We start from the raw sequence: 22,393 nt of genomic DNA, 5'->3' as shown, positions 1-22,393 counted from the left end.
AGTACAGGTGAAGAGGTAACACAACCTGAATCTACCAAAGTAACACTGCCTGAGTCTACCAATCCTGTAAGTCCTGCTGAATCAACTACAGGAGAAGAGGTAACACAGCCTGAATCTACTACTCCTGTCAGTCCAGCAGAATCAACTACAGGAAAAGAGGTAACACTGCCTGAATCTACCACTCCATTCAGTGCTGCTGAATCTACAACAGGAGAAGGGGTAACACAGCCTGAATCTACCACTCCTGTCAGTCGAGCAGAATCAACTACAGTAGAAGAGGTAACACAGCCTGAATATACCACTCCTGTCAGTCCAGCAGAATCAACTACAGTAGAAGAGGTTACTCTGCCTGAATCTACCACTCCAGTCAGCCCTGCTGAATCTTCAACAGGAGAAGAGGTAACACAGCTTGAATCTACCACTCCTGTAGGTCCAGCAGAATCAACTACAGGAGAAGAAGTAACACTGCCTGAGTCTACCACTCCTGTAAGTCCTGCTGAATCAACTACAGGAGAAGAGGTAACACAGCCTGAATCTACCACTCCTGTCAGTCAAGCAGAATCAACTACAGTAGAAGAGGTAACACTGCCTGAATCTACCACTCCATTAAGTCCTGCTGAATCTACAACAGGAGAAGGGGTAACACAGCCTGAATCTACCACTCCTGTCAGTCCAGCAGAATCAACTACAGGAGAAGAGGTAACACTGCCTGAATCTACCACTCCATTAAGTCCTGCTGAATCTACTACAGGAGAAGAGGTAACACAGCCTGAATCTACCACTCCTGTCAGTCAAGCAGAATCAACTACAGTAGAAGAGGTAACACTGCCTGAATCTACCACTCCATTAAGTCCTGCTGAATCTACAACAGGAGTAGGGTAACACAGCCTGAATCTACCACTCCTGTCAGTCCAGCAGAATCAACTACAGGAGAAGAGGTAACACTGCCTGAATCTACCACTCCATTAAGTCCTGCTGAATCTACAACAGGAGAAGGGGTAACACAGCCTGAATCTACTATTCCAGTCAGTCCAGCAGAATCAACTACAGGAGAAGAGGTAACACTGCCTGAATCTACCACTCCATTAAGTCCTGCTGAATCTACAACAGGAGAAGGGGTAACACAGCCTGAATCTACCATTCCAGTCAGTCCTGCAGAATTAACTACAGGAGAAGTGGTAACAAAACGTGAAGCCACCACTCCAGTCAGTCCTGCTGAATCAACTACAAGTGAAGCGGTAACAAAGCCTGAATCCACCACTGCTGAATCAACAACCCCGTTTGTATGTTCTGAAGATGAATTTACTTGTGCTGATGGTCTAGCTTGTATTTCTCTGAACTACACATGTGATTATTTTGTCGACTGTGAAGATAACAGTGATGAAAATAACTGTGTTTGTGACCTCAGTATGAGTTTCAATGTGTCAGTGGTGGTTGTATAAATGACACCTGGGTATGTGATGGTGAACCAGACTGTTTTGATGGCAGTGATGAATCACCTGAGCTCTGTATGAATGTGACAGAAGCACAGACTACTGCTGGTACACCTACGAAATCTACAACAGTAAAAGAAATAATCCTGCTAGAATCTACCACTCCTACTAATCTACCAAGCTTGAATCTACCTGAAGAGTCTACTACTCCTGTCAGTCCAGGAGAATCAACCACAGGAGAAGCGGTAACAAAGCCTGAATCCACCACTCCTGTAAGTCCTACTAAATCAACTACCGGAGAAGAGGTAACACAGCCTGAATCTACCACTCCTCTCAGTCCAGCAGAATCAACAACTATAGAAGAGGTAACAAAGCCTGAGTCCACTGCTCCTGTCAGAACTGTTGAATCTACAACAGGAGAAGAGGTAACTCAGCCTGAATCTACTACTTCTGTCAGGTCAGCAGAATCAACAACAGGAGAAGAGGTGACAAAGCCAGAATCCACCACTCCTGTCAGTCTAGCAGAGTCAACTACAGGAGAAGAGTTAACACAGCCTGAATCTACCACTCCTGTCAGTCATGTAGAATCAACAACAGGAGAAGAGGTAACAAAGCCTGAATCCACCACTCCTGTCAGTCCAGCAGAATCAACAACAGGAGAAGAGTTAACAAAGCCTGAATCCACCACTCCTGTCAGTCCAGCAGAATCAACAACAGGAGAAGAGTTAACAAAGACTGAAATCACCACTCTTGTAAGTCCTGCTGAATCAACAACCCCGTTCATATGTTCTGGAGATGAATTTACTTGTGCTGATGGTCTAGCATGTATATCTCGGAACTACACATGTGATTATTTTGTCGACTGTGAAGATAACAGTGATGAAACCAACTGTGTTTGTGACGTCGAGTATGAGTTTCAATGTGTCATTGGTGGTTGTATAAATGACACATGGGTATGTGATGGTGCACCAGACTGTTTTGATGGCAGTGATGAAGCACCTGAGCTCTGTATGAATGTGACAGAAGCACAGACTACTGAAGCAGTTACTATTGTTGCAGCAACAAGTGGTGTAACATCTCCAGTAGCTACAGCTGGTAAGACAGCAACTATACCAAAAGGAACATCATGTTTGTATCAACAATAACTGTGACTAATTCATTGCAAAGAGATTTGTTTTGCAAAACAAGAAGCACATCTGTATCAAAGTAAGAGCACTTTTTGAGTGAGTATTTGTGACTAATTATTGATTTTAAAAATTGGTATATATATTGTTAGTTGCAACACATAGTGGCGCATGGTGATTTTTGTCTTTTTTTATGAAATTTGGCCCAATGGTAGATATCAAGTTCATCAAGTACACCAAGTAAGAAAGCTCAACTATACTTAATTAACTTTAATTAATTATTTGACCTATGTAAACAATTATGTATGTAAGAATCCAATATCTTTCATTTTACTAATTGACCTACGATCACCATGTGCCACTATATTTCTAATATTTATGTTTGGGTGATGTTCCTGATGCAAAACATGCCAGAGAAACACGTTTTGTGAAATAGTGGGATCATTTACATTACCTCTAAATGCACCAACTAGAAGTTTAAAAACAACCTTTTTTCTTGAAAACTGGTGATTTTGACCCCCTAAACAGGATTCACACAATTAGCATTCATTCTCTGAAAAGGACCCTTTATTTATCTGTCATGACTTTTTGCCAAAGTGAAAACTTTTCGAAATAAATCATAAAAACCGGGTCTCTTAGTTAATTGGACAAACAGTAGGAATGTTGATTTTAACTGTTACTTTTGTTCATTTCGAACAATCCTACAAAAAATGAAGGTGTTAAACTTTTAGTGATATTTCACCACACACTCAGCAACATCTTCAACCAATTCATCACACCCTCTACGGTTCCTCCTGTTACCCATAAAAAGAAACAGTCAGACATGTGATGCCTGCCAGTCTGATGAAGCCACTAGTGTAGTGGTGAAACATGAGTTAAACACTTTCGTGTTTTGTAGGTATAGGTCAAAATGAACAAAAGTTACAGTTAAAATCAACATTCCTAATGAACTTGTTCAAAGCCCCTTTATTCATGTTTTTCTGGTCATGCACGTGTACATTCTAAAACTTGAGTGCCCCCCTCCAGTGGTGTAAATTTGGTTGGTACCGCCCGGGGCAAGAAACAAAATTGGCGCCCCTCCCCCCACCCGAGAATATCTTAGATGCGGGCATTGGCGTAGCTAGGGGTTGTGGTACCCAATACGAAGAGTGCGCAAAATTTTGGACAAATAAGGCCTACCACTAATTAATTTTGGTTACTAGAAGTTGAATATCAGTCTTTCAGTTGATTTAGTTGATTTTGTGCTGAAATGTAGAATCAATGCTGAATTTGGCGCCCCTTATAAGGGTGGCACCCGGGGCACGTTGCCCCCCTGCCCCCTAGTTACGCCACTGCCCCCCCACCCAGATTCTAGACCTGCTCAATCCCTATGTCATGCAAAGCATCATGGGAAGGCATGATTTTGTACAGTATACTTACCTTTATTATTTTGATTATACATGTAATGTGCTATTCCAGTTGAAATCCATACATCACCTATGGAAGACATGACCTTAATCTACTGGGGGTGTAGTCTTCAAATGGAGTCGCCCATTCAAGTAACCTCAATTGAAATTCACACTCCTTTTATTGTTGAAGATTAAGGTCAAGTTTTCCACAGGGGGTGTAATGATATCAACTGGAATAGCTCAATGCTTTGGTGTAATTAGATGTGGCCCAATCCATTCCAACGTTTATTTTGTTATCTGGTATGCTATGATTATTGAAATAATATTGATAACATGAGCAATACATGTTTGTTTTTAGGAATAAAAAAATTATTAAATAAAAATGTATGTTTGTTGTGGATTGGGTCATAATTTGTCACATGCATGTTAATGTCACCGAATATGATTCTGTTCATTAAGTTTATGCACCAATGTAATAATTATGTATGCTTTAATTGTATGATAACTTGGACTATTGAATGTTTTATGTATTAATCATGAAAGTCTTGATCCATTTGCACAGCTTGGTCATATAAGCTATGTGTATGCATCAGTGGGCTGATATTGCACAGCACAATTTCAAAATATACTTTGCAAATGGACTTCATGTGTTAATCTTACAAGATTGCACCAGTAATTACATAGTGCAGTATGTTATTCACATTACTCATACTGCATCTTGAGATTGACGCATAAATATCACTTGTATTAACAGCACATGTTTCAACATTGCAGCAACTTTCCTGAGTTCACTAGTATTTTGTTAAACCCAAAGCTTTTCCACTTTGTCTCCAGATCATGACCATCTATTTCAGCAAAACTGACACTAACTGAATTTTATTTTTTAAGACAGCTTTCACCGATACACTTATTTACCTTATTTTATGTCACACTTGCATGTATTTTGCAGTTTCTTTGTCTTCATTCAGTAATATTAAGTCACATTATTTCTATATGCATGCACTTAAGTCAGTAAGGGATCAAATCAAAACTCGACTGCCGGTTCCATGCGGTTCTGTCCAGTTGACAATGGAACACAGTTCAATTGCCGGTAACCGTGGGTCAACCGGTAGTCAAGTTTTGATTCGATCCCTACATGACCTAATCATTTGGTACTTAGTGACTGTTGATTTTAGTTCATGAAACATCTCACATTGTGAACTTAAAAACTTGTGTTGCTTGTATAAGACTTTGGAAAATGGTCTAATGACAGTTTATGCTCAAATTATATTTACCTGTGTACATATACTCACAAGGTATATAGTACATGTCTTATGCATTTTGCACTTTAATAATGTCTATTATTATTATTATTATTATTATTATTATTATTATTATTATTATTATTATTATTATTATTATTGTATCATTGTGTACACATCTCCATCTTTTGTATATTGATAATCAAATCCACTTTAACATAATTATTACCATGTTTAAAAATACCAGATCTCAAACATTTTGAAGTCACATGATTAATTATAGTTGTATTCATTCTCACTTAATATGTATTTTGTTCACATGATTTATCATTCTCACTCCAGCAGAAATCATGAAGTAAATACTGACCCACATTTTCGTGCAATATGCGTTCTTTTGTGCAAAATTATGAAAGTGATATAAATACCATGTATCAGTTGCTCTCACATCAACATTTGTAAAATCACATCAACAGGGAATAAGGCAATTAATGAATAAAACTGGTTTTGTTAAAGCAATTAACGAAAAGTTGATGATGTATGTTTGGTTATTGGCACTTCTGGTTTTATTACCCAGACATGTAGATAGTATAGGGAGGAAGGGAGTCAGCTTTGTAACACTGTTTATATGACCTGTAACAAGGGTTTTAGCTAGCCACCCATCATTTTGGACATGCAGTTTGCTCCTGGGACAGGCAAAATTAATGCCCATAAGATATGCTAAATAATCCTTGAATAAATTATGTGAACTCAAAACAACACCAGACAAATAAATCAAAGCTATAGCAATAGCTATTTGAACTGACAGAACCGACTGAATCCCCGGAAGTTGCAGAGGTCTAGTTTGTGTTTTCAGGGACAAATTTTGGACAGGCAGTGTTGGTGAAAATGGTGGGCACTTGTCAAATCCTAGCTTGACCCTGCCTGTAACAAAACTAGCTATTTTCTGATCTTTGGTTTCTTCCCTTCCAGTATTGATGGCCAGTCACAGTGTAATGAGGCCTAGCTACTTGGGACTGATCAGATTATAGGGTATTTGATAGAGCAGTGATCTAGACCTACAGGTCCTGGGTTTGAATCCTTGATGGTCTGAAGTATTATTTGCTTTGTTATTTCTTGTATCACTAACTGTTATTTTACATTTTTTGTTACAGGCTTAACAACACCCTCTCTGCCATGCTATGAAAATCTACTTGATGCTGGTTTGATATCATCACAAACACTAAATCAAAATGGATACCAGGAGATAGGCACTGGGATATTCTCCGTCAACTTTGATGACTTTGTTGAAGGAGAGCTGAGTCTTGATATACGGACAGATTTTGTTGGGTTTGTTGATGTGAGAGCATTAGAGATTGGTGTGGCTGGGATAAATGGCAAAGTAATGTTGACCTACGATGTCACCTTGGTGCATGTCAATGGAGAAGGAGAACCTATGCCAGATGGTGATGTGGTAAGTTGTGTGAACAAATTTAAATTAAAAATTAATTAATGGCTTATTTTGTTGTTCGCATCGCATATACTGTCATGTGTAACGAAACACAGTTTCAGAGAAAATCGCATGTAAAAAAAAGGTGTAGTGGTGCTTTATCGGGGGTCCACAGCTGCTGGATTTTAAGGGTTTTTAAGGTCCTGATTGGGTATTTTTCACCCTTGCTTGTTCAAAATTTAGGGGAGACAATTATTAAAATTGCGCCACTTTGTGTGCAACTTCGACTAACTCCAAGCCCCACAAGTGGCGCACGCCGACAATTGAGAGGGCCTGCCTTAGGCTAGTGGTGTTGTGTGAGGCATTCGATTGGTGGCACTGGTCATGTTTTGTCAAATTTTGACTATGTCCCCAGTGCCCGTATGCATGCCATGATGGTATCGCCAATAGGCCTTCAGTAAGCCAAGAGCTTAGAAGTTGGTGTATTATAATAGTTTGAATTTTATATTTCATACTGTGTTTGGATCAAATCAGTAACCCTTTTGGGTGAACAATAGCAACAATTGACATTTAGAAGGTATAAAGTTGTTGGGATATATAGTAAAAAGTTGCAATGACAAAATTCCAAGCATCCTTATTTTGTAGGTACAATATGTTCCAAACCTTAATTATTTTTCTCATTCTTTGTTTTTCTTACAGGATCTAGAGATAGAGCTTCGAATGCTTGCCCCGCCAAGATTTGTTGAAGCCATCAGCTATGAGTGGCCGAATGGATCACAAGCTACAGCTGCCAATCTTATTATTACTGATGTACAACCATGGCCTGCTGCTGGCAAAGTTGTTCAATTCAAAGCTATTTACTACGGATGCTTGTTTGAAGGTAAGTATTCAAACTGTTCCTTAAGAGAACCAGTCAGTTTTAATTTATAATTTAGTTTATAGTTTTAATATAGTTTTAATTTATAGAAATAAATTGATGGAAATAGACTGATTTATACTAGTCACTCACAGCACAAGTCAATATTGCTGCCTATAGTGGTTTTTACAGGCTTGTGGACCGAGGGCCCACCGTATCTGAGTAATGCTTTGCATGATATAAATATAGATATTAAACTGCTTGTTAAAGAAGCTTGTTTTAAGCCAGATAACAGAGATACGTTTGTAATTAATCTAGTATAATTAAATATACAATTAAACTAAATTAAATAATGAAGAGGGGGTGGGCTATATGCTTTCGTCCTAGCAGGGCGTAAGAATGATGGGAGACACAATTAATATATGCGAGGATCGAAAATGAATGATGCAAGCCTGAAAAATTTAAATGATGATTGTGGAACTGGAGCAAACTAGCATATGACAAATTTGGGGAGAGAAAAATTAAATCAGGACTCGGCGGGCATTGAACACCTGTCGCTGGATTACCGGTTCAGAGTCTTAACCACTGGACTATCTGAGTTCACAGTTGGTACTCAGGCAATCTCAACTAAAGTCTTCATTGTGTCTAAGTGGCCATTTATAATATTAAATAATAAAGAAGGAGGCAGCCTATATGCTTCACCCTGGCAGAGCATAAGATAATGCGAGACACAATTAATATACATGTATGCAAGGATCTTAAATAAACGATGTAAGCCTGATTTTGGGACTCAAGCAAACTGGCATATGAAAATTTTGGTTGGAGAAAAAAATCGGGACTCAGCGGGTATTGAACCCCGGTCGCTGGATTACCTATATGCTTCACCCTGGCAGGGCATAAGATAATGTGAGACACAATTAATATAGGTGAGGATCGGAAATAAATCGTCGGCCGTATCACATACTGACGTATTCGACATTTTTAAATTTTTGAGAAAATTGGTATATTAGTTTATGTTCTACTCTATATATTCACCAAAAACCATGTCTCAAAGTGCATTAATTAGTAAAATATTAATTAATTTAATTATGTCGTATTTACAAAACCTTGAAATGTCTGCATCACATATAACGACATATTTGCCGATCACCTATACTGCGCAAGCCCAGTATATCGTATCTGCAATTTGAAGAATTTGCCGTTTCACATACTGACGTATTTGCGCTACGTATTTGCGCGACTCTGTCATTGCATGGCAAAATTGCTGTTTTGTCCTCTTCACATACTGACGTATTTGCGTAACTGTTTCACATACTGACGTATTTGCGCGACGTATTTGTCATTTGAACAGCGAAATAGACATTAGTCCTTTACACATAGTGATTGATATTTGATTTTTTGGAGAATAAGTTATGCTCTGATAGTGATAAGTGAATTATATTGCAAATATGGTACTGTTAACTTGGTTTTAATCGACAATAATATTTTAATCAAGATTATGCAGCAAATGAAAATCTGAAAATCTCTAGAATTTTCTCGAAATGCGAATTTTGCAAATACGTCAGTATGTGATACGGCCTACGAAATGTTGCAAGTCAGAGAAATTATGAGACTAAATTATAGTTAAATGGTTTATATTTTATAGATAACACAGCTCTAAATAAAACGGATTGAACTATACACAATATTACCTTTTGTTTTTGGCTAATTCATACAACTCAAATTTAAGGTTTAGTTCAATGAATATCATTACAAAGTTTTCTTTCTTTTTTTCTTTCACAGGTACTACATTGCAGGGTCCTACATCTCTACCAACCACACAAACCACATTAACAACTCCGCCACAATCTACCACTCCAGTCAGTGTAACTGAGTCCACAACAGAAAGGAAAGTAACTCAGCCAGAATCAAGTAATCCTGTCAGTCCTGCTGAATCAACTACAGGAGAAGAGGTAATGCAGCCGGAGTCCACCACTCCAGTCAGTCCAGCTGAATCAACTACAGGAGAAGAAGTAATACAGCCGGAGTCCACCACTCCTGTCAGTCCAGCTGAATCAACTACAGGAGAAGAGGTAACAAAGCCTGCATCTACCACTCCTGCTAGTCCAGCAGAATCAACTGCAGGAGAAGAGGTAACAAAGCCTGAATCCACCACTCCTGTAAGTCCAGCAGAATCAACTACAGAAGAGGTTACAAAGCCTGAATCCACCACTCAAGTCAGTCCAGCAGAATCAACAACAGGAGAAGAGGTAACCCAGCCTGAATCCACCACTGCTGTCAGTCCTGCTGAATCTACTACAGGAGAAGAGACAGAATCTACAACACCTGTCAGTCCAGCAGAATCAACTACAGGAGAAGAGGTAACACAGCCTGAATCCACCACGCCTGTCAGTCGTGCTGAATCAACAACAGGAGAAGAGGTAACCCAGCCTAAATCCACCACTCCTTTCAGTCCTGCAGAATCAACAACAGTAGAAGAGGTAACACAGCCTGAATCTACCACTCCTGTCAGCCCTTCTGAATCAACCACAGGACAAGAGGTAACACAACCCGAATCTACCACTCCTGTCAGTCCAGCAGAATCAACTACAGGAGAAGAGGTAACAAAGCCTGAAACCACCACTCCTGTCAGTCCTGCAGAATCAACTACAGGAGAAGAGGTAACACAACCTGAATCCACCACTCCTGTCAGTCCTGCTGAATCAACTACCGGAGAAGAGGTAACCCAGCCTGAATCTACAACACCTGTAAGTCCAGCTGAATCAACTACAGGAGAAGAGGCAACACAACCTGAATCTACCACTCCAATCAGCGCTACTGAATCAACTACAGGAGAAGAGGTAACCCAGCCTGAATCTACCACTCCTGTCAGGGCTGCTGAATCAACTACAGGAGAAGAGGTAACCCAGCCTGAATCCACCACTCCAGTCAGTCCTGCTGAATCAACTACAGGAGAAGAGGTAACCCAGCCTGAATCTACCACTCCTGTCAGTCCTGCTGAATCAACTACCGGAGAAGAGGTAACACAGCCTGAATCTACCACTCCAATCAGCGCTACTGAATCAACTACAGGAGAAGAGGTAACCCAGCCTGAATCTACCACTCCTGTCAGGGCTGCTGAATCAACTACAGGAGAAGAGGTAACCCAGCCTGAATCCACCACTCCAGTCAGTCCTGCTGAATCAACTACAGGAGAAGAGGTAACCCAGCCTGAATCTACCACTCCTGTCAGTCCTGCTGAATCAACTACAGGAGAAGAGGCAACACAACCTGAATCTACCACTCCAATCAGCGCTACTGAATCAACTACAGGAGAAGAGGTAACCCAGCCTGAATCTACCACTCCTGTCAGTCCTGCTGAATCAACTACAGGAGAAGAGGTAACCCAGCCTGAATCCACCACTCCAGTCAGTCCTGCTGAATCAACTACAGGAGAAGAGGTAACCCAGCCTGAATCTACCACTCCTGTCAGTCCTGCTGAATCAACTACCGGAGAAGAGGTAACCCAGCCTGAATCTACCACTCCAATCAGCGCTGCTGAATCAACTACAGGAGAAGAGGCAACACAGCCTGAATCCACCACTCCTGTCAGTCCTGCTGAATCAACTACAGGGGAAGAGGTAACCCAGCCTGAATCTACCACTCCTGTCAGCGCTGCTGAATCAACTACAGGAGAAGAGGTAACACAGCCTGAATCCACCACTCCAGTCAGTACTGCTGAATCAACTACAGGAGAAGAGGTAACCCAGCCTGAATCCACCACTCCAGTCAGTCCTGCTGAATCAACTACAGGAGAAGAGGTAACCCAGCCTGAATCTACCACTCCTGTCAGTCCTGCTGAATCAACTACAGGAGAAGAGGTAACACAGCCTGAATCTACCACTCCTGTCAGCGCTGCTGAATCAACTACAGGAGAAGAGGTAACACAGCCTGAATCCACCACTCCAGTCAGTACTGCTGTATCAACTACCGGAGAAGAGGTAACCCAGCCTGAATCCACCACTCCAGTCAGTCCTGCTGAATCAACTACAGGAGAAGAGGTAACCCAGCCTGAATCTACCACTCCTGTCAGTCCTGCTGAATCAACTACCGGAGAAGAGGTAACCCAGCCTGAATCTACAACACCTGTAAGTCCTGCTGAATCAACTACAGGAGAAGAGGTAACACAGCCTGAATCTACCACTCCTGTCAGTCCTGCTGAATCAACTACCGGAGAAGAGGTAACACAGCCTGAATCCACCACTCCAGTCAGTCCTGCTGAATCAACTACTGGTGAAGAGGTAACACAGCCTGAATCCACCACTCCAGTCAGTCCTGCTGAATCAACTACAGGTGAAGAGGTAACACAGCCTGAATCGACCACTCCTGTCAGTCCTGCAGAATCAACTACAGGAGAAGAGATAACCCAGCCTGAATCCACAACTCCAGTCAGCGCTGCTGAATCAACTACCGGAGAAGAGGTAACACAGCCTGAATCTACCACTCCAGTCAGCACTGCTGAATCAACTACGTCTCTTGTATGTCCGGAAAATGAATTTGCATGCGTTGATGGTCTAGCTTGTGTACCTCTGAACTACACATGTGATTACTTTACCGACTGTGAAGATAACAGTGATGAAACTACTGGCTGTGTTTGTGACCTCGACTATGAGTTTCAATGTGTCAGTGGTGGGTGTATTAATGACACATGGGTATGTGATGGTGCACCAGACTGTTTTGATGGCAGTGATGAAGCAACTGAGCTCTGTAGCAATGTGACTGAATCACAAACTACAGCTGGCACACCTGCTGAATCTACAACTGCAGAAGAAATAACCCCTGCAGAATTTGCAACTACTGTAATGCCAGCTGAAACAACTATGGAGGAAGAGGTTACCAAGCCTGAAGCTACCACTCCTGTCAGTCCGCCAGAATCTACTACAGGAGAAGAGGTAACACAACCTGAATCTACTACTCCAGTCAGTCCGCCAGAATCAACTACAGGAGAAGAGATAACCCAGCCTGAATCCACCACTCCAGTCAGTGCTGCTGAATCAACTACAGGAGAAGAGGTAACACAGCCTGAATCTACCACTCCTGCCAGCACTGCTGAATCAACTACAGGAGAAGAAGTATCACAGCCTGAATCCACAACTCCAGTCAGCGCTGCTGAATCAACTGCCGGAGAAGAGGTAACACAGCCTGAATCCACCACTCCAGTCAGTCCTGCAGAATCAACTACCGGAGAAGAGGTAACCCAGCCTGAATCTACCACTCCTGTCAGTCCTGCGGAATCAACTACAGGAGAAGAAGTATCACAGCCTGAATCCACAACTCCAGTCAGCGCTGCTGAATCAACTACCGGAGAAGAGGTAACACAGCCTGAATCCACCACTCCAGTCAGTCCTGCTGAATCAACTACAGGTGAAGAGGTAACACAGCCTGAATCGACCACTCCAGTCAGTCCTGCTGAATCAACTACTGGAGAAGAGGTAACACAGCCTGAATCCACCACTCCAGTCAGTCCTGCTGAATCAACTACAGGAGAAGAGGTAACACAGCCTGAATCCACAACTCCAGTCAGCGCTGCTGAATCAACTACAGGGAAGAGGTAACACAGCCTGAATCCACCACTCCAGTCAGTCCTGCTGAATCAACTACAGGTGAAGAGGTAACACAGCCTGAATCGACCACTCCTGTCAGTCCTGCAGAATTAACTACAGGAGAAGAGATAACCCAGCCTGAATCCACAACTCCAGTCAGCGCTGCTGAATCAACTACCGGAGAAGAGGTAACACAGCCTGAATCGACCACTCCTGTCAGTCCTGCTGAATCAACTACCGGAGAAGAGGTAACACAGCCTGAATCCACCACTCCAGTCAGTCCTGCTGAATCAACTACTGGAGAAGAGGTAACACAGCCTGAATCCACCACTCCAGTCAGTCCTGCTGAATCAACTACTGGAGAAGAGGTAACACAGCCTGAATCCACAACTCCAGTCAGCGCTGCTGAATCAACTACCGGAGAAGAGGTAACACAGCCTGAATCCACCACTCCAGTCAGTCCTGCTGAATCAACTACAGGTGAAGAGGTAACACAGCCTGAATCAACCACTCCTGTCAGTCCTGCAGAATCAACTACAGGAGAAGAGATAACCCAGCCTGAATCCACCACTCCAGTCAGTCCTGCAGAATCAACTACAGGAGAAGAGGTAACCCAGCCTGAATCTACCACTCCTGTCAGTCCTGCTGAATCAACTACAGGAGAAGAGATAACCCAGCCTGAATCCACCACTCCAGTCAGTCCTGCAGAATCAACTACAGGAGAAGAGATAACCCAGCCTGAATCCACCACTCCAGTCAGTCCTGCAGAATCAACTACAGGAGAAGAGGTAACCCAGCCTGAATCTACCACTCCTGTCAGTCCTGCTGAATCAACTACAGGAGAAGAGATAACCCAGCCTGAATCCACCACTCCAGTCAGTCCTGCAGAATCTACTACAGGTGAAGAGGTAACCCAGCCTGAATCTACCACTCCATTCAGTCCAGTTGAATTTACTACAAAGGAAAGGGTGACCCAGCCTGAATCCACCACTGTTTTATCTACAACAACAGGTAAGAATTTAATTTATTTTGATATTAGTTATGAATTTAGTTATGAATTAACTGTTTATTTTGAAGTTTGTTCCAGCAAAATGAAAATATACAGCTTGTTTTGTTTTGATATGTATTTTCTGATTTGGTGTTTACATTTTTTGTAATTTTAAGCCCAGGCTCAGAAATTCGATGTAAACATTGAATAAAGATGTACCAAGTTGACTCCTGGTTTTTTAAGTAACTGGACCCCAAAATGGAAAATTTTACTTCAATAGTGTATGTCACACTATACATCATAATGTGCTGAGCAAAATTGTTGCTGATCCCATTTTTCTGAACTTGAATAATGATGGATAGGGTGTATGTTACTAGAATCTTTACTATATGCCAAATTAATTAATAGTTGCCAATTAATTGAGCCATTTTCTTCTTTGGGACTTAGCCAATTGGAAGAAAACCATATATAAAACCTACAGGCTAAGTACCTCAAAATGTGATGCACCAGATGAATTACCAACTAACACTGTTTGTTATAATGTTGTAGCTTTCTGTCTTTTGTGGGAGAAGACAGATTCTGTAATCACTTTTCTTCTCTTTAGTGTGGGTGTGTGTGTGTTGGGGGGGGGGGTGTTGCATGTGACATTCTCAAATGGTTGTCACTAACAGTTGATATTCCCTTAATATTTCATGTGGTGTGCCCCAGGGTAGCATACTGGGGCCACTCTTATTTTTATGTTACATTAATGATATGATCATTAGTATAGACCCAGACTGTAAATTGATGTTGTATGCAGACGACAGTACAATCCTATTTTCTCATACAGATCCTAGTGTCATATCACAAAATTAGGCCAAGTTCTTGAGTCTTGCAGCAATTGGCTGGTAGACAACAAATTGTCTTTACATCTCGGCAAGACTGAAAGTATTATCTTCGGATCCAAAAGGAAAATAAAAAATGTTGAAAATTTTTCTGTTGAATGCTCTGGCCAGATTATCAAAGGCCAGGAGTCTGTGAAATATTTGGGTATTAACATTGACCAATCTGTGTCTGGGGAAGCAATTGCAAACAATATTATTCAAAAGGCAAATTCCAGGATGAAATTTATGTATCGCAATGGCAGCTGTCTCAACCAAAACTGTCGCAAAATTCTGTGTTCGGCTTTAATTCAATGCCACTTTGATTATTCATCTTCTTCATGGTATTCGGTCTCAGTCAACGGCTTAAAAACAAACTTCAAATCACTCAAAATAAAATGGTGCGCTATATTTTACATCTAGAACCCCGGTCACATATTGGTCAAACCGAACTTAACAGTCTGAATTTTTTAAATGTAGAGTGTCGAGTAAAATTTTAAAATTATGTCATGTGCACAAAATTTATTATGGGTCAAGTGTCAAGATACCTGTGCCAGTTTTTTACCAAAACCTCAGAAATTCACAACTATAATACTAGAAGGCGGCTTTTTAATTTCCATGTGCCTAAAATCAAAAGTTCAGCTGGCACTACTTTTTATTACAGTGCAATTCGGGATTGGAACATGCTTCCAAATGACATCAAAATATCCCCAATCTTAATCATTTCAAGAGTGCAATCAGGAAACTTTTCAGTAATGGCTAATTTCCAGTGGGGTCTGTTGTCCATTGTGTGCTTTCTAAAACTTTCTTTCTTCTTTTGTTTATACTCTTGCCTTTTTTGCCAAAATCTTTCTTTCAAGGACCCCATTGGAAATAAGCCTGAAACATTGGCTTTATGGGTTATCCCGGTTCCTAGTGTATTTTTATCTTCACATTTCTTATTTTGTCAAGTGTTATATTTATGTAATGTATTTTAAACTGTGCAATATAATATTTTTATGTATTTTGTATTATGGAACCAAATAAAATCAATCAATCAATCAATTGAATTGTTGGTGATATCAAACCTGGGCCATAGGTGCAACATTGACCATGTATTGAGGTGTCAAAGGTCACACTGAGGTTACTGAGGTTTTATGACTTTTTAGGAAAATATCTTAGTTTGTGACATTTTGGTCCCAGTTTTTGGGACATCATTGTACAGTTCCAATGCCAATAGGATTTAGGTGCATTAATATACATTGATAAAACATCCGATATATTAATAAAACATTGGAAATAATTATTGCATCTTACAAAAGTTCTTTTGAATAAATATTGTATCATATTTTGGGAATAAGGACAATAAAATATCCAAAACTAAAATAAATGTAACAGACAAAATACATCATCATCAGAATTACAAAAAGGACCATATAGACGGGGCAGGTAGAGAAAAAGTAAAAAATTATGGAATTGGGACTTTTTTTGAACCACACAAGTTCCCTTGTTCTAGTGGGGCTGGAAAACCCTTCAGCAAGCCTAAGACTTGACCAAACTCACATCAGGACTACCCTGCAAGCCCGTTGCTTGAAAAAGTTTCTGGTTTCCAAATTTGATTTTAATTCAATTATTAACTTGTTGTTAAAACAAATTTGAAATGGTATTTAGCACACATTACTTGTTTTTATTTTACTTTTAATTTTGTGAATTGATTCACATTTCGAAAATTTGTTAACCCAATATTGGTTAAGATAAACATGATCTGTGACATACTTGCTTTGTTTTACTGTTTTCAATTATATGAGTTTTAAAGCATTTAATTTATGTCTTATGCTTGCAGGTTCCCCATCCCCCTGCAATTGTACAAGCCCTCCACCTACATTTAATATCACACAATTTCCTAAAAGTAAGTATTTTGAATAGATCGTATCATTTGGAAGGAAAAGCTTACTCATTGATCCAACTAGCAATGCTTCTTCCATCATACACACATACATACGCATTTTAGAAATGGTTCCAAAAAATAAGAAGTTCATTTCTTCAAGGAAGATCTCTGTCACTTTGTTTTTTGTATTTTCAAAGGTTAATGTAACAGGTAAGAAAATAAATCCATAAAAAACATTTGGTTTCATAACTTGACACACATTTCATTAATTTGAAAAGAAAAGGAAACATTTGGATACCCACCCAAGGTTGTTCCTTTCCCAAAAATGTTTAAGCTTCCATTTTCAAATTAGGGAGGACAGGTTAGTTAGACTTATCACTCACTTCTCACCACTGCGTCCCAGGTTCAATCCCCGCATTGCTACATGTGAGTTTGGTTGCTAATCCATGCTCGTCCTGACAGGTTTTCTCCGGGTGATCCGGTTTTCCTCCTCCTTCTAAAATCAAACCTCTTCTCATATCCATGTCCTGTCATATTCAGTTGGCATCCCTTGAATTTAGTAGTCTCTGGCCACTATTGGGCTTTGCCTGGCTTCAGCCGAATGTTATAAATAAATATTGTCGATGTGTGTAAAATTAAGCAAATTGTAATATTTGGAGGAGTTCTTTTTTAACTACTTTGGTGATGAAAAGAAAAGGGGCTCGCCCGACCCAGATTTTGCGTTTTTGGAGAATTATTTTTTAATTTGGCTAAAATCATGTAAAATCAGCCAGTTTTATAGATTTTGACTGAACATTTTTGAAAAAAAGTCAGAACATTTGGTATTTTTTTTGACAGAATTTTTAAGGCTTTTGAAAATACATACTTTAAAGTGACATTCAGAGATCTATACCAGCTGAACTGAACTCCCCCTCACACCTGTCACATTTACCATGTTCACCAAATGCATTCCCAAGAATATATTGGTCAATTTAGTATGCAACTGCATTTTTGCAAATATCTCACCTTGATAGGCTCATGTCCCAGGGGCAAAGGAACTCTGTGAGCAAGAAAGGCAAATTTAAAAACCATGCTCAACCAACATATGCTAACAAACACCGCTGTAATAGGCCAATGAACACATCTATTTTTGTGCAAACGCATGAGCTGTCATCAACAAAGTATTTCTTGCTTATTCGTCAGCTAATCAAACAATTTTGAACAAAATACCTCTGAATAAAAAACATGTGAACGAATGCAAGCAAATAAATTAGTCCTCATACAAATATGAACCTTAAATGCTTTGTCTTAATTAGAACATTTTTATCTCACAGCACATAATCTTTAGGGTACCCGAAATTAATATATATGTAAAGTATAACTACCATTTAATACGCCAAATTTTCATATGTACTCAAAATTCTTGTAGGTCAGATTGGTATGTCATGCAATATTTTCCAACATAATGCCTCTAGATCAAATATGTGTATATGAAGAGCTTTGTTTCAAAACCCCTTACATCCACTTTTGGCCAAATTGAGTTATTGGCATAATATTATAGTGTGGGTAAAAATACACATTTTGGTGGTTGTTTGACCTTCATACTACCTTCCCTTCCTTCGAGTTATCGATATTTCCCGCTTGGGAAATCTTAGGGAATTTCCGGAAATCTGAACTTAAAATGAAAATAGAATTGTTTTGTTTTAATTTTTTTGATGTATAATGGTAGCCTGGAATGTTCTTTACCCATTAAAACCAAAAGGAACTGTTTTTGGGTCACTATGTTTGAAAAAAATCATTTTAATTAACAAAAGGTGTAGCTTCGGAAAAACCCAAAAAATGCCATTTTCCCGAATTTAATTAAAATTCATAATTAAAAAAGTAAATGAGATATTTCAATTTTTCTTTTTGATTTTCAAAGCATTAGTCAAGTTACATAATGTAGTGCAAACAAATGGGCTCAAATTTGATTGCAAAGGTGGTTTCTAGAAAAGGGTAAATTTATTTTGTTGCAAAACCCTTACATCCACAAAAGGTGCGATATAAAAGAAATAATAAAATAAATAGGAAGCTTTGAAAATTGTCCCAAACCTATTCTTTTAGTTTCTATTCATCAACACTTTATCCAATCCCAAATTGAATCAAATCGAACAAGTAATACTTGCACAATTAAAAGAAGCTGTTTTTCTCAAAAAGTCTAAAGTGGATGTAAGGGGTTTTGCAACAAAGCTCTTCATATTTTCAATGCTTATAAATTTAAAAAAAATGTGCATAGTATGTCATTGCTTCTATCACTTCAGGCTTTACAGCTTAATATTACTAAGCAACCATCATTTCTATTTCTCAGTTGCAGCTTGCTTCTGTAGTAATTATTGGCTTTGTGAAATCTTTGGAAACATGCAACGATGAACTGCTTAAAGTAGCAGCAATTCAATTTGTTATCTTTTTACAAACACATTATTTCTGGGTTTGTTCCTGCTTTATTCATTAACTTCATAAATCACTTGAAGGTTTGGGAAATTTCTCGTCTCTCATTTTCCATTGTCTTTTCCATATATCATCTAAGAAATTTTGTGGGGTCATTATCATCTAAGAAAACAAATTTGGGTCATGTTTATCGCTTCATTAGTGTCATATCATGATTCTTCTGTTACTTTTTTTCATACTAAAGTTAGTCATATGCTGTTTCAATTTATTGACCTAACAACATTTAACACAATACAATATGTTAATGCAATAGAAAATTGAATATAAATATTATTATTCAAATTGGTAATGTATGTACTGATGACATAATCAGCAGCAAGAGTCATGGATCTTGTTGTCAGACCATATCAATGTTCCGTCTATAATTTAGAAGACGAAGAGCTCATTGCTACAATAAATGACATATCAGGATAGGGTGTGGATAATAAAAACAAGGGAAGAGGCTTATGCATCAAACACTGGAGCATAGAAACATTTGAACATTACAAACCAGCGCACAAGATCAAATAATCGTAATATATCAATATACAGGGGGAAAGAAGAATTACGCATCGCACACAAGCAGAATTAAACATGAAATTACAAATGGAAACATGGCATGTATGCATATACCAGAGTAAAAACTCCGGACATACCTGCCAGTGCGGGGACGTGAACCCCAGACCTCTCGCTTGGGGGGTGACCGCTCTAACCACTGAGCTACACAGACTGTCCCTGCCTATGCATGTCATGTTTACTTGTGCTAGTGTGCCATGCCTAATTATTATTTCCCCTGTATGTGGCTAATAGACAAAGACTTCAGTTACACATGTCATGTGTCAAAGCATCTCATTATTGATATTGTCATATCAACAATAAGTAACTTCTATAACATAATTTATATTTCTCCTTGTTTATTTTCAGAACCAACATTGATTGATATTATTGCAGAGGAATCAACAGAAAATAGCATCAGTGTAACCTGGGATTGGCCTGAAGAGTTGGAGTCCAATATCACTGGTTTTATTGTCCAGTATCGTCCCGCATCCAGCATGGAAGATTTCACTAATTCAACCTTGGTTGCACCAGCTAATAGATCACTTGTGATATTAGAGCTGCTGCCAGGAGAACAATATGAAATGAAAGTTTTGGCTCTTTCAAAAGCTGGAAATGAAATCGCTGTGAGTCCAGAGAGGATTATTACAACACTGGGTGGTGAGTGTTATGATTTGACTTATTTTGTGTTTCTTTCAATACAAATGGAAACATTTGGGAAAAGGTTTGAAATGTTAAATTGGTTTTTCCTGTTGTGGTTCATGACAAGGGCTGTTGCAGAGTAGAACTTTCATTGTTGAATCGTCAAATCTCAAGATCCGACATTGGCAAGTTGTTGACAAAGCAATACATCAATAAAGTCAAAATATTAAGTTCAGAAACCATGTTATGCTTTGTTTATTTACATCATAATATTATTGTCAAATACTTTCCACTACAAAATGATAAATGAAGTCTATTAATCCACCATATCATTGTCATCTTATGCTAAATTTGTTTTTTAATATCTAGAAGTTTCTTAAGCTTGATATTTTTAATGACTATTCCTTGTTGATTAGTCCATGCGTCTCGACAATCAGGAAAGTTGTTTTGACAACAAAGTTGTGGACAACAGTCTTGTCAACACCAGCCCTATTTATGACAGAACTTGTGCTTTGTTAAAATGATACAGGGTATACTTATGGCAGTTTCAACAGCAGCTTTCCATAACCTAGAAGAAGATACACAAATTAAAATTAATTACATATCTGTTATTAGTTAATTGTGTAATAAGATTGTATAATCAACATTCAAATCAATATTCAACCTTTGTTTTTCTCTACAGTTACTGGGTCAACAACAGAAACACTCACAACTCTGCCACAACTTACCACTCCTGTCACTATTGCTGAATCAACAACCAGAGAAGAGGTAACCAAGCCTGAATCGACGACACCTGTAAGTCCAGCAGAATCAACTACAGGAGAAGAGGTAACACAGCCTGAATCCACCACTCTAGTCAGTCCTGCTGAATCAACTACCGGAGAAGAGGTAACCCAGCCTGAATCTACAACACCTGAAAGTCCAGCTGAATCAACTACAGGAGAAGAGGCAACACAACCTGAATCTACCACTCCAGTCAGCGCTGCTGAATCAACTACAGGAGAAGAGGTAACCCAGCCTGAATCTACCACTCCTGTCAGCACTGCTGAATCAACTACAGGAGAAGAGGTAACCCAGCCTGAATCTACCACTCCAGTCAGTCCTGCTGAATCAACTACAGGAGAAGAGGTAACCCAGCCTGAATCTACCACTCCAGTCAGTCCTGCTGAATCAACTACAGGAGAGGAGGTAATCCAGCCTGAATCTACGACACCTGTAAGTCCAGCAGAATCAACTACAGGAAAAGAGGTAACACAACCTGAATCTACCACTCCAGTCAGTCCAGCTGAATCAACTACAGGAGAAGAGGTAACCCAGCCTGAATCCACCACTCCAGTCAGCGCTGCTGAATCAACTACAGCAGAAGAGGTAACACAACCTGAATCCACCACTCCAGTCAGCGCTGCTGAATCAACTACAGGAGAAGAGGTAACCCAGCCTGAATCTACCACTCCTGCCAGCGCTGCTGAATCAACTACAGGAGAAAAGGTAACACAGCCTGAATACACCACTCCATTCAGTCCTGCTGAATCAACTACAGGAAAAGAGGTAACACAGCCTGAATCTACCACTCCAGTCAGTGCTGCTGAATCAACTACAGGAGAAGAGGTAACCCAGCCTGAATCGACCACTCCAATCAGCGCTGCTGAATCAACTACAGGAGAAGAGGTAACCCAGCCTGAATCTACCACTCCTGTCAGGGCTGCTGAATCAACTACAGGAGAAGAGGTAACCCAGCCTGAATCTACCACTCCAATCAGCGCTGCTGAATCAACTACAGGAGAAGAGGTAACCCAGCCTGAATCTACCACTCCTGCCAGCGCTGCTGAATCAACTACAGGAGAAAAGGTAACACAGCCTGAATACACCACTCCATTCAGTCCTGCTGAATCAACTACAGGAGAAGAGGTAACACAGCCTGAATCCACCACTCCAGTCAGTCCTGCTGAATCAACTACAGGAGAAGAGGTAACCCAGCCTGAATCT

General features: G+C 39.8%; 1 protein-coding gene across 1 annotated transcript in view; it reads left to right on the top strand.

Annotated features, from left to right (window-relative positions):
• Positions 1-22,393, top strand: part of LOC140155282 (uncharacterized) — a 142,774-nt gene that overhangs the window by 93,745 nt on the left and 26,636 nt on the right. Inside the window, exons 7-15 of the mRNA XM_072178053.1 lie at positions 6,338-6,636; positions 7,312-7,492; positions 9,251-10,556; positions 11,001-12,399; positions 13,000-13,041; positions 16,721-16,786; positions 16,963-16,975; positions 20,135-20,425; positions 21,090-21,235. Coding sequence (XP_072034154.1) covers positions 6,338-6,636; positions 7,312-7,492; positions 9,251-10,556; positions 11,001-12,399; positions 13,000-13,041; positions 16,721-16,786; positions 16,963-16,975; positions 20,135-20,425; positions 21,090-21,235 — 3,743 coding nt within the window. The remainder of the gene's footprint in view (positions 1-6,337; positions 6,637-7,311; positions 7,493-9,250; positions 10,557-11,000; positions 12,400-12,999; positions 13,042-16,720; positions 16,787-16,962; positions 16,976-20,134; positions 20,426-21,089; positions 21,236-22,393) is intronic.

This window comes from Amphiura filiformis, chromosome 1, assembly GCF_039555335.1.
Source record: "Amphiura filiformis chromosome 1, Afil_fr2py, whole genome shotgun sequence".
NCBI classification, from domain to species: domain Eukaryota; kingdom Metazoa; phylum Echinodermata; class Ophiuroidea; order Amphilepidida; family Amphiuridae; genus Amphiura; species Amphiura filiformis.
Note: the sequence above shows the minus strand (reverse complement) of the source record. Positions and strands in the feature narration are given on the sequence as shown.